General features: G+C 51.6%; 1 protein-coding gene across 2 annotated transcripts in view; it reads left to right on the top strand.

The window, feature by feature from the left end:
• The first annotated feature begins 2,339 nt into the window (after positions 1-2,339).
• SPATA21 (spermatogenesis associated 21) overlaps positions 2,340-13,166 on the top strand; it is a 30,352-nt gene continuing 19,525 nt past the window's right edge. The window contains exons 1-6 of one of the 2 annotated variants that reach the window (XM_039229034.1): positions 2,340-2,513; positions 4,511-4,662; positions 7,100-7,319; positions 10,991-11,286; positions 11,681-11,729; positions 12,401-12,792. In XM_039229034.1, the coding sequence (XP_039084965.1) occupies positions 2,406-2,513; positions 4,511-4,662; positions 7,100-7,319; positions 10,991-11,286; positions 11,681-11,729; positions 12,401-12,792 (1,217 nt within the window). In that variant the 5' untranslated portion in view covers positions 2,340-2,405. Of the gene's footprint in view, positions 2,514-4,510; positions 4,663-7,099; positions 7,320-10,990; positions 11,287-11,662; positions 11,730-12,400; positions 12,793-13,166 lie in introns of both variants that reach the window. The other variant, XM_039229033.1, reaches the window with a different exon arrangement.

The following is a 13,166-nucleotide window of genomic DNA, read 5'->3' as shown; positions in this document are numbered from 1 at the left end:
ACAAAAGGAGCAAGCAACTTCCAAGGGAGAGGGAGGGACTTGGTCACAGCGCTGACCTCCCTATACCAAGTGAGAGACTAGACTTCGGGAAACGGGCCCAGGGGCGCCCCACGGGAGGGAGGTCTCATCTGCATTGTACGGGCGCCCGCCTAGCTGCAGGAAGGATTGGGGTGTGGGTAGGGGTGGGAGGAAAGGAGGAGAGAGTGGGGACTGGGGGCCGTGGCTATTGGAGCACCTGCTCCGGGCCCCCCGTTGAACTGTGAGAGCCTTCAGAACAGCCAGTGTAGCCTCAGGCCCTGTGCTGAGCCCAGCTTGGGCGCCTGTCTGTTAGACATCTGTTGGTGTGTAGGTAAAGGAATGAGTGGCTCAGGCTTCTTTGGATGCAAGATAATCTGGTGAGACATGCCATCCTGGGAGCCGCACAGGCCTGGGTTTGAAGCCAGATCTTCTGCAGACTCGCTGTGTTGTACTGGACAAGACACTGGGCTCCTCTGAGCCTCAGGGCTGAACCCAGTGACCTCACAGAGTAGGTAGGAGAATCCGAGAATACGGCTTGCAAAGGCCCCCCAGCAAATAGAAGGTTCCTGTGCCCGTTGGCCGGCCCGCCATGATTTAAAGTGAAGACCATCAAGATCTTCAAAGTCCAAGGGTCACACTGGGGGGTGGGATTTACTCCCAGAAACTCATTAACAGTAAAAAGGGGTCTGCAATGCACCCATAGAAATGGGGTTAATGTTGACTCAGAGGAATTCAGAGCTGGAGGTAGGGCTGAGGTGGCTGGAAGCTTCAGGAAGAGGTGGGAGGTTGAAGAACGGGGGTGGGGGGTGTTGGAGAGAAGGGTTGTGGGAGGCTGCTCAGATTAAAACAGCATGTTTGTGGAGGGCGTGGTGACATAGCCTAATAAGAGGTTGGATGAGAGACGCCAGAGGGACACCAAGAAAGGCTTTAGAAAGGGGTGTGTCCAGCGCAGGGTGGAGGGTGGAGAGTGCTTAAGCGAAGCACCTTGGGGGTCCCAGGACCGATGTTCCCAGCTCTTGTTCCTTGACTACGAGAACTTGCAGTTCTCGTCTATAGCAGCAGCAATTGTGACATTCTGGGCTATCTTTTAAAATGCATACTTTAAGGGCGCCTGGGTGGCTCAGTCAGTTAAGCGTCAGACTTTGGCTCAGGTCATGATCTCACGGTCTGTGAGTTCAAGGCCCGTAAGAGGCTCTGTGCTGACAGCTCAGAGCCTGGAGCCTGCTTTGGATTCTGTGTCTCCCTCTCTCTCTCTCTCTCTCTCTCTGTCCCTCCCCCACTCACATTCTATCTCTGTCTGTCAAAAAGAAATAAGCGTCAAAAAATTTTAAAAATGTGTATTTCATATGCACTTTAAAGGCTCTGAGAAGTCCTGCAGCACAGAGCCTGTTCTATTTTTTTCTTTAATGTTTTATTTATTTTTGAGAGAGAGGGAGAGAGAGAGACAGCATGAGCAGGGGAGGGTCAGAGAGAGAGGGAGACACAGAATCCCAAACAGGCTCCAGGCTCTGAGCTGGCTATCAGCACAGAGCCTGACATGGGGCTCGAACCCACGAACCGCGAGATCATGACCTGAGCCGAAGCCAGACGCTCAACCGACTGAGCCACCCAGGCGCCCCGAGCCTGTTCTATTCTATCTCAGCAGTTTCCAAATGCATTTGGCCTCAGAACTCTTTTTTCTTTTTCTTTTTCTTTTTCCTCCCTCCCTCCCTCCCTCCCTCCCTCCCTTCCTTCCTTCCTTCCTTTTTTTGTGGTGTACTTCATGGGATCAACATTAGGACCAAAGGAGCCCCATTAGGAAATACTGGGGGTGGGGGCGCCTGGGTAACTCAGTCGGTTAAGCGCCCGACATCAGCTCAGGTCATGATCTCAAGGTTCGTGGGTTCAAGCCCCGCATCGGGCTCTGTGCTGACAGCTCAGAGCCTGGAGCCTGCTTCAGATTCTGTGTCTCCCCCTCTCTCTGACCCTTCCCTGCTCACGCTGTCTCTCTCTCTCTCAGAAATAAATAAAACATTAAAAAAAATTAAAAAAAAAAAAAGGAAATACTGGGGGTGGGAGAAAGTGCATGTGTTTGGGGATCCAACCGGCCCCGGTTTAATTCCTGCTCTGTGGCCTGGTTGGCAGAGGACCCTGAGCAAGTGACTTTGCTCCTTGGAGTCACTGTGAGAATTAGGAAGAACGTGTGGCTAGCTCTCTGTTTCGGCTGCCTGCCCCTGCGGTGCGGGCCGGGCCCTGACTCCTCCCTGGAGCCCGGCTCTCTCTGTTACAGGTTCCACACGGGCTGCTGAAGAGGCGCTCAGGTAACGGGCGCGGTCTGGGACCACAGAAACTGATGCTCCTCGCTTGGCACCCTCACTGGCTGTGGCACAACGGACCGAAACACCCAGATGCACGTGGAGGGAAGGACCAAGGCTCCGGGGGCCCAGCCAAGTCCTGGCATGGGCACCACCAGCAAGAGGCCCGGGGTTGAGCCTGCCATATCAGGAGCCAGCCAGGTTGGGCCCTGCACCTCATGTTCTGACCCTGCTCTTCCCAGCAGGCGCCTTTCCCCTCCCCCGTCCAGGCTTCCTCCCCCAACTGCTTTAATTAAGATCCAATTACAAGTGACACAAAACCCAATTCAAACGGGATTAGGCAGGAGTGAGAATACATCAGCTTGGGTAGATGACAAATCTACCAGTACACTTTCAGGTATGGCTGGATCAAGGTGCTGACTGGGTGTCAGTTGGCTCTGCCTTCCAATGTGACACTCCCAGGCAGGCTGTCCCGGAGAGATGGCAAGGATTGCCCTGGCCCCTTCGGGTTAAAATCTTCTCATCTTACATCCTCTGGCATAGCCTCCCCCACAGGAAGAGAGAGCCTCTTTGCAGTAGTTGAAGGAAGTCTGGTGTCACTGTGATTGACCCAGATCGCGGTCACGTGCTCATCCCTGAATTAGTCACCATAGTGGAGTGAGTGGCTTGATCTCTTGGTATAAATCAGCCAGAGGTGGTACTCAGTTCCACTGAACCCCATGGGCTAAATGGGGTTCTCTCTCTCTCTCTCTCTCTCTCTCTCTCTCTCTCACACACACACACACACACACACACACACACACACTGCTGGCTTCTTTTACCAGGATAGATGCTGAGTGAGCAAAACGAGAATTCCTACTTACTCTACCATGGGCCCCCAGCCCCCTTTAGAACCTTTATTCCCCTGACAGCTGCTCACGGCTTCCATCCACGACCCTCCCCAGCCCTCAGCCTGCATCCTAAGCTTCCATCACACCTCTCAGCCTTTCTGCATCCGTTCTTTTACGTGGCATGAACTGAAGAGCACAGAGTAACCCTCCTTCCCGTCTAGTTTCCCCAGAGCCAAAAATGTCCCCATAAAAAAAGTCAACACTCCCTTGGGAAAAGTATTACCCTCTCCCTGTAGCTTCTGTTATAAATCCTGGCTTCCCTTGAGGGTAGGGAGGGCGCCTGAAGGTAGGGGGCCAGTCTTAGAAGGAGGCGTTCAGGGCTTCCTTCACCTCTACGCCTGATTTATTTTTTCAACAAGCACAGTCATGGGTCCCAGTCCTGTTACGTGACCAGCCACATGACCCTGGGCAGGCCACGGCACCCCTCTGACCCCACCGCCTCGTGTGTGTCTTGGTGAGGAACGACTGGGCTCAATCCCTGGGGGCACCCGCACAAGTCCTGCCTCCCGCGGTAGGTGCCCTCAGTGTGGGCTCTCGTCACCACCTTGCATTAGAACGACTGTCCTCGGGGCGCCTGGGTGGCTCAGTCGGTTAAAAGCTTCCGACTTCGGCTCAGGTCATGATCACACGGTTCATGGGTTCGAGCCCCGCATCGGGCTCTGTGCTGATTGCCAGCTCGGGGCCTGGAGCCTGTTTTGGATTCTGTGTCTCCCTCTCTCTCTGAACCTCCCCTGCTCACGCTGTCTCTCTCTCTCAGAAATAAATAAAACATTTTAAAAATTTTAAAAAAAAAAGAACGACTGTCCTCAATTGATTGAGGCAGGTCGTCTGGAGCTGGCTGGCTCAGGTGAGGCTCGGAGCTGGCGCCAAGTCACTGGCTCAGCTATAGACCAAGATGCGCATCAAAATCTGGTTCCAGAGGCTGATCTGTGACGTAGGGAAAATTGTGAAAGCCTCTCCTGGATCTTTCTGAGGGTCGTGATGTCCCCCGGGGGCTCTGCCAGGCTGTCCTCAGGCAGTTCCCCTGGCTCAGGTGCTACCCTGGACGCTAGGTTTCTGCTAGAGCCGTTAGCGCTGCTGGGATGGGCCGGGTCTCAGCCTAGCCACTCTCCCCAGCCCCACAGTCTCCTCCTCTCCCCTGCTCCTCCTCCCCCTCCCCCTCCTCGCCTCTCTCCTGAGTCTTCCCCAGTCAGGCACAGGATGTCTCCGTCCCTGAGGCCTGGGCGATGTCCAGGGAGAGGGAGGAACCCTCCAGAATGGGCACTTGTGGCCAACCCTTGGGCTAGCGCACAGGCATCTCTGTTCCAGGCTGCCTTTCCAGATGCTGCAGGGATGGGCAGTGGGAAGCAGCCCTCATCAGCTCCAGGGGGTCCAGAGAAGGGACCAGAACACAGGAAAGCCTCAGAGGAAGGGCCTCGGGAGCTCAGGACGCAGGAGCAGAGGCATCCGGAAGGACCAGGGTGAGCTGGGGACTTAAAGAAGGTCCGGGAGAGAACTCTGTGAGCCCCCTGGGGGACGGGGACGAGGCAGGACGCCCAGCCTATGGCGGATGCGCCCTGAATCTACTCTCTCAGGGGGCACAAATCCTGCTACATAATCGCTTCCCGAACCTTCCATCTGCACTGGCTTCTAGACCCACTGGACAACCAGCTTCTTTCATGTGTCCTGCTTAGTCTCAAATCCCTCATGCCTAAGACTGTGCCTGGCACCTAGCAGATGTTCACTAAACATATATTCACTGAATCCATGAAAGAATGAACAAAAGAGAGGCTGAGACTTGGAAACACATTTACATGGCATTATTGTTAGTATTTTCTAAGTATTATGTTTTTAACTTGTCTACGGTAAGAATCTTACATGGCATTATTGTTAGTATTTTCTAAGTATTATGTTTTTAACTTGTCTACGGTAAGAATCTTAGATTTTATTGGGGCACCTGGGTGGCTTAGTCGGTTAAGCGTCTGACTTTCGCTTAGGTCATGATCTTGCGGTTCGTGGGTTCAAGCCCCGCATCGGGCTCTGTGCTGACTGCCAGCTCAGAGCCTGGAGCCTGTTTCAGTCTGTGACTCCCTCTCTCTCTGACCCTCCCCTGCTCACACTCTCTCTCTATCTCTACTAGAAATAAAAAAAAATTAAAAAATTAAAAAAAAAAAGAATCTTAGATTTTATTTTAAAGTAATTGCTGCACCCAACATAGGGCTCAAACTCAGAACCCCGAGATCAAGAGTCACCTGCTCCATGGACCGAGCCAGCCAGGTGCCCCAGAGTGTAATCTTTTTAAAAAGAGAAAATTGAGGGGCACCTGGGTGACTCAGTAGGTTAACTGTCCAACTTTGGCTCAGGTCATGATCTTTCAGTCCGTGGGTTCGAGCCCCGCATTGGGCTCTGTGCTGACGGCTCAGAGCCTGGAGCCTGCTTCTGATTCTGTGTCTCCCTCTCTCTCTGCCCCTCCCCGCTCACACTCTGTCTGTCTCTCTAAAAAATTAATGAAAACATTAAAATTTTTTTTTAATTAAAAAAAGAGAAAATTCAGAGAGAAACAGAGAGAAGCAAAATGGGAAAGATTTGGGACATAGTAATAGTTCAGACTACTCAGCTTACCATTTTAATTTCCTCATAACCAAAAGCCTCTGAATAAATCTCTTCTACATGAAAAGTTAGGGGAATGAATCAAAGCTAGGTGGGACCCCCACTCTCCCCAGCCCCAAGATGGGAACCGCATACCACGCTGGGAGAAATAGAAGCCATTAAAACACAGCTGTTCAACAACTTGGCCATTTGTTTAAATGGCCTTAAAAATACCTTTCCCTTTGGGGCGCCTGGGTGGCTTAGTCAGTTAAGCATCCGACTTTCGCTTGGGTCATGATCTCGCGGTTCGTGGGTTTGCGCCCCGTGTTGGGCTCTGTGCTGACTGCCAGCTCAGAGCCTGGAGCCTGTTTCAGTCTGTGACTCCCTCTCTCTCTGACCCTCCCCTGCTCACGCTGTCTCTCTCTCTCTCCTAGAAATTAAAAAAAAAAAAAAACCTTTCCCTTCATCCATTTCTAGAAGTACACCCTAAGGAAATAATTGGAGATGCAGGCAGCATTTTACACAAGCTTTTCTCTGTCACGTCTTTTTAAATACTAAAAACCTGGAAATGCCAGGATGCCCTAAATACCCACTATAGAGGAATGGTAAAGTCAAAGATGCTTATCTATAGAATAAAAATTTTCTACTTTCACTTAAAAGGCATATTTACGAAAGACATTTTGGCATACAAAAATTAGGTTAAAGCGATAATTGAGAAAAGATTGCAAAACTGCATATACAATATAATCGTAAGTGTGTACAACTGGGCAATTGTTTGAAGACAGAAATGAACTAAATCCCATGATAAATACACATGGACATTCATAGGAAGAAGCTTGGGGGGAATACTCCAGAACATGAAAGTGAGATTAGACTGGCACAGACGGAAATCCTGAGCTGTCTCCTTCAGCTTTATGAGCCTAGGCTCAAGCCTTCAAGTCCCTCAACCTCTGTTCTCTCTGATTTTTCTTTTTTTCAAGATTCTTTTATTTTTAAGTAACGTCCACACCCAGTGTGGGGCTCGAACTCACAACCCTGAGATCAAGAGTCACATGCTCCCCCGACTGAGCCAGCCAGGCGCCCCTGATTTTTCTTCTTCTAAACAACAACAATAGTAATAAAATCCTAACTTCCCTAAACAGTGACATCATAGTAGCTGGGATTTGGGGAGCTCATGTCAGTCCTCTATTCATTCTCTCCAGCATTCAGTAGGCACCGATGGTGTACCCAGTCCTGCACGGGGGCTCTGGGAAATACAAAGGAGCCTAAGAACGTAAAACTATGGCCCGACCCAGGAGCTGAGGTGTTGCTCTGTTGTTCTCTCCCCAGGAAGAAGCAGTCAACTCTGGCACCCCGGCAAGGGCCCGGATTGCCGAAAGGAGGCCATGATCGGGCCAAGCCAGGAAGTGAGCCGGGGGTGCTGCCTTCCAGGGTCCCCGCAGCGCAGGAAGGGCAGCAGCAACAGGGCTCGGGGAAGGAGACCGAGGGCCAGCAGGGGAGACAGCAGAACCCAGGGACGGTGGAGGGTCAGGCCCCCGAGAGCCACCAGGTAATGTCCATGGAGACGTGGCAGGAATGGCTGCCCCAGAAGGGGAGACGAAGGAGACTCCTGGGCCCCCCCTCCCCCCCATTTCGTGTCTGCTCCTCTCTGTGGACTGGCCATGTCATGTGCCCAGTCTGTATGGGTCACTGGGATATTCTGGGTACTCTTGATTGCCCCCAGCAAGTCTTTCTAGCCTGTTTCCAGAGTGGCCCCACAAGACACCAATGGGTGGTGAAGGTAGGGAGGACTTGGGGGTTATGTGTACAATAAAAATAGGCACGTGCTGGATTTAGCCAAGCTCAAATATCATATCAATCATGCTAGGATCTCCTAGAAGCCGCTTCTTTTTTTTTTTTTTTTTAATTTTTTTAATGTTTTATTTGCTTCTGAAAGAGAGAGAGACAGCAACAGCGTGAGCAGGGGTGGGTCAGAGAGAGAGGGAGACACAGAACCCGAAGCAGGTTCCAGGCTTGCTGTCAGCACAGAGCCCGATGCGGGGCTTGAACCCACGAACTGTGAGATCAGGACCTGAGCCGAAGTTGGACGCTTTACCGACTGAGCCACCCGGGCGCCCCTCCTGGAAGCCGCTTCTTAGCTGATGAGCTTCTGTGGGGCCTCGCAGGAGATGGTTAACGCACGGTGCCTTTTTTGAACTCATTCGACTACAAAATACCTTTTTACTTATTTTCATTTTAAGAGTATTTTCTTAAAGCTTCAGTGACGTACAATGGACACGCTTGCACATACTTCAAGCGTACAGTTTGATGTTTTGGATGTAGGTACACACTCACGAAACCAGCACCACAATCAAGAAAGCAACCATGGGGCACCTGGGGGGCTCAGTCAGTTTAACAGTCTGATTTCGGCTCAAGTCATGATCTCGCAGTTTGTGAGTTCGAGTCCCGCGTCTGGCTCCAGAGCCAGTGCTGACAGCTAGCTCAGAGCCTGGACCTGTTTCGGATTCTGTGTCTCCCCCTCTCTCTGCCCCTACCCTGTTCACGCTGTCTGTCTCTCTCTCAGAAATAAATTAAACATTAAAAAAAATTTTTTTAAATAAATAAATAAACGTTAAAAAAAAAGAAAGCAAACATTATCTGTCACCTCCCCCACTAAAATTTCCCCAGGGCTCTGTATTCCTTCCTGCTCCCCCACCCCCACCCCCACCCCCAGGCCACCATTCATCTGCTTCTTTTTCTTCTATGGGTTTGTTTGTATTTCCTCAAATTTTACATAAACGGAAGCGTATGGTATCTATTCCATTCATCCACCTTCTTTCACTCGGCCTCGTTATGTTGAAGTTCGACCATGCTGTTGAAGTATCAATACTTCATTCTTTTCGTTGCTGATACTTCATCATATACCCGTCTCTCCGTGTCCCTATCCCTTCATCTACTGATGGACGTTTTGTTTGTTTTCCCTTTTTGACTATGACAAATAAAGCTTCTCCAAACATTCGTGTCCACGTGAACAAGGGCTTTCAGCTCTAGCAAGGAGTAGAATGGATCAAACGGGAGGCATATGTTGAGCTTATTAAGAACCTGCCAAAGTTTTCTCCAAAGTAGTTTGCATTTTACATCCCCACCAGCTGGACTGGAATACCAGCCGCCCCACAGCCCACCCTAAGCTTGGCAGGGCCAGTCTTTCTTTTTAAGTGTTCTGATAGGTGCCTCATGGACGCTCATGGTGGCCTTGCTTCACATTTTCCTAATGACTAATGATGTTGAGCAATTTTATTTCTTTTTATTTTTTTTTTCAGGTTTTATTTTTTATTTTATTTTATTTTTACAAATAGTTTATTGTCAAGTTGGTTTCCATATGACACCCAGTGCTCATCCCCGCAAGTGCCCTCCTCCATGCCCTCACCCCCCTTCCCCCCACCCCCATCAGTCCTCAGTTTCTTCTCAGCATTCAAGAGTCTCTCATGGTTTGCCTCCCTCCCTCTCCCCGACTATTTCCCCCCTTCTTCTCCCTCACAGTCCCCCGTTAAGTTCCTCCTAATCCTCCTATACGTGCAAACATATGGTATCTGTCCTTCTCTGCCTGACTTATTTCACTCAGCATAATACCCTCAAGGTCCATCCATGTTGCTACACATGGCCAGACTTCATTCTTTCTCATTGCCATGTAGTATTCCATCGTATAGATAAACCACATCTTGATCCATTTGTCCATTGATGGACACTTAGGCTCTTTCCACGTTTTGGCTATTGTTGAGAGTGCTGCTATGAACATTGGGGTCCATGTGCCCCTATGCATCAGCACCCCTGTATCCCTTGGGTAAATTCCTAGCAGTGCTATTGCTGGGTCATAGGGGAGTTCTGATGTTGACCAATTTTAAATGCGCTTCTAGGCCTTCTGTGGATCTTCTTGGGAGAAATGTCTATTCAAATACTTTGCCCGTTGTTTTCAGTGGATAAGTCATTTTATTGGTTTTTAAAATTTTTTTAATGTTTTATTTATTTCTGAGAGAGACAGTGTGAGCAGGGGAGGGTCAGAGAGAGAAGGAGATACAGAATCTGAAGCCAGCTCCAGGCTCTGAGCTGGCAGTTGGCACAGAGCCCGACACGGGGCTCAAACACACGAACTGTGAGATCATGACCTGAGCTGAAGTCGGACGCTTAACCGACGGAGCCACCCAGGTGCCCTTAGTCATTTTACTGTTGAATTGTAGGAGTTCTTTATATATGGTGGATACTAAACTCTTATGACATATATGATTTACACACTTTTTTCTTCCATTTTATGGATTCCTTTCACTTACTGCTTTAAAAAAAATCAGGCTGTTTGTTTTCTTCCGATTGAGTTTGGAGAACTCTTATATATTCTGAATACAAGTCCTTTCTGAGATGTGTGATTGGCGAATGTTTTTCCCCAGTCCACGTCTTGTCTTTTCCATTCTCTTAACACTGACTTTCAAAGAACAGAAGTTCTGAATTTTGATAAAGCCGAATTTATCAATATTTTCTTTAGGGCTTGGTTTTTTGGTGTTATTTCATAGACATCCTTGCTTAACCCAAGGTCACATCAGATGTTCTCCCACATTTTCTTCGAGAAGTTTTATAATTTTAGGCTTAACATTTACATTTAGGATCCGTCTTGAGTTAATCCTTGCGCGTGCATGCATGTTGGATGGTGGTTCAATTCTTTGCATTCGGCCATCCATCCACCCCTGCGCCATTTGCTGAAGACTCTCCTTTCCATACTGAGTTTGTACCTTGGTTGTAAACCAGTTGAGCACGCATGTGTAAGCCCATTTCTGGACTCTCTTTGTTCCATTCATCTGTCTGTCCTAATTCTGATTCCACACTGTCTTGATCGTAAGTCACTTTATAATGAGTCCTGAAATCAGTTAACATAACACTCTTTTTTTAGGGAGCGCCTTGCAGGATTCTTATACTTTGAACACTCCCCTTTAAAGGGAACTGCCTCACTTCCTCCAGGTTCCCCTTCTACGTCTATGACTTTGGATAGGCCATGACTCCTATGGGCCTCGGTGTCTTCATCCCTGAAAACAAGAATCTGTGCTGCTTTCTAGGGGTGCTGGGAACGCTCCGTATGAGGATGTTTGCAGTGCCTGGATCAGAGTGAGCCTGTGATAACTGGTCTCCAGGTGAGTGTGGAGGTTCACCTGGGGGCCAGGATGGGGCTCCTCATTTTGGTATCCTTGTCCTTGGCAGGGCCCGGAGTGTCAGCCTCCCCCGGGTCACCAGGCAGCTAATGGGGCAGGCATAGCGCAGCCAGCAAAGGCTTCTTGCACCTCGGATGGCTGTGGGCAGCAACCGGGAGACAAGCCCACCAAGGAGGTGGACACCCCACATGTCGGGCCACAGGGGGCTCTGCCAGAGCCTGGCCCGTGGGGACATGAGGACAGTTCTCAGGGGCCAGTGCCCCCAATGCCCACAGCAACTCCGGAGGAGAAGACGGCCAACTCTTTCCCACCATCCACGCCGGCACCCGACCCACCCAAAGGAAGGTAAGTGGTCCTGTGATGCCAGCCCCCGGCCACTCCCTGACCCAACAACGTCACGCTTCTGCTAAGTTACAGGCAAGGTGAATTCTAGTCCTGACTGCACCTGACCTGATGTAGGACCTCAAGCAAGTCATGCCTCCAGGGCCTCAGTTTCCCCATCTGGATGATAGCTCTAACACCAGAATTCTTTGCTCCGCAAACCTGTACTTCAAGGGCCTTGTCCTCACATGGGGATGTGAGGGAAATGAGGGGCCCCTCTGAGATTAGAAGGCCCGAGGGATGCAGGGATCAGGCTGGGCCATGGACCTGAGTGTCCTGGGGGCCGAGGGAAGGTCAGCGCAAAGGATAAGTCATGAGCTGAGCCCCTCTGCCACCCCGGGGTCTCTCCCTTGTTTAGGGTCGAGGGTGCGGAGACCCAGCCAGCACCAGGGCCTGTTCCTCCACCAGTAAGTAGAGCCAGCGTGGGGGATGGGGAGGGCACAGGTGGGCAGAAGAGGAAGGAGGGACCGCGATAATATCTGGAGTCCAACTGGGGAAGGTGTAAGTGTGAGTGTGTGCGTGGATGTGCACGCATGTGTGTGTGTTTGCACGTGTGCATGTGTGTACATGTATGTGCATCTTGGGTGGGGCGGGGGGGCGGTGTTCATAGGATGCCTTTGTACTCTGGAGCTTGGGAAGAGGAGCAGAGCCCTGGGCTGGTAGCTGGAGGGCTTTGTCAGGGGGAGAGTTTTTTTTTTTAGAAGGAAGATAATGTTGCATGTTTATGCTGACGGACAAAGTAGAGCTGATGCTTTAGGGACAGGGTGTGTGGCAAGAGCTGCATCTCATTTGGGAGAAAGGGCCGGGCAGACGTCGGCACAGCTTGGCCCGGTGGCTGGAGGCGGGCTGGGGACGGCCCATCTTTGTACCGGAGAGACACGTGCAGGCGGTGGCTGGACTGGCCGCAGGAATGAGTGGGCACTTCTTAGGCGCCCAGCACGCGTCGTCGCTGGGCAGTGATGGATAAAAGAGGCAGGCGAGGTCCTGCTGCCCTGGAGAAGCAGTGGCAGGAGAAGCTCTGTGGGACAGTCTGGCTGGCTGGAGGCCTCCCGGACCCCCTTCCGTGTCCCGTCCCCAGGAGGCGAGGGACCCTGCAGAGAGGAGGGCCCTGGGCCCTGTGCAGAAGCAGCCTCAGGAGCCCACGGTGGCCGCAGGGGCCCAGAACCTCGGGATCCTCCGACGAGGCTTCATGAAGTGCCTGCTGGAGGTGGAGGAGGAGGAGGCCACGCATCGGAGGGCGGCGGCCAAGGCCCGGGCCCTGCCAAACCGGAAGTCCCCCAGGACCCTGACCCCCGTGCCCACCTCAGCCCCAGGCCTGCTTCTGACCCTGCCTCAGACCCCGGCGTCGGCTCCCGCGGCGATGGCCCCACCCTGGGCCCGGTCGCCGGCCCCCACGCTGGACACGGGCTGGAGAAGGGCAGAACTCCTGCACCTGAGCGGCGAGAGGAGCCTGAGCAGCACCAAGGCACGGTAGGAGCCACCCCAAGGTCACAGCCCGTGTCCCCGTGCCCCCGGCCCCTCTCTTGCAGACGCCTGTCCCTGTCACTGCACCTGTTCCTCCTGCCCGTGTGTCCTCGCTCCTTTTCTCCGCACTTCCGGCCCCCTCCCTCCTCCCACATCTAGGTCTTTTTTCCCCATTTCTTTTTTTTTTTTTTCAATGTTTTATTTGTTTCTGAGAGACAGAGACAGCGTGAGCAGGGGAGGGTCAGAGGGAGAGGGAGTCACAGAATCTGAAGCAGGCTCCGGGCTCTGAGTTGTCAGCACAGAGCCTGACGCGGGGCTCGAACCCACGAACCGAGAGATCATGACCTGAGCCGAAGTCGGACGCTCAACCGACTGAGCCA

Source organism: Hyaena hyaena, unplaced genomic scaffold (assembly GCF_003009895.1).
Source record: "Hyaena hyaena isolate Hyena2069 unplaced genomic scaffold, ASM300989v1 scaffold_35, whole genome shotgun sequence".
Lineage (NCBI taxonomy): Eukaryota > Metazoa > Chordata > Mammalia > Carnivora > Hyaenidae > Hyaena > Hyaena hyaena.
The sequence above is the reverse complement of the archived record's forward strand: the minus strand, read 5'-3'. Positions and strand labels throughout refer to the sequence as shown.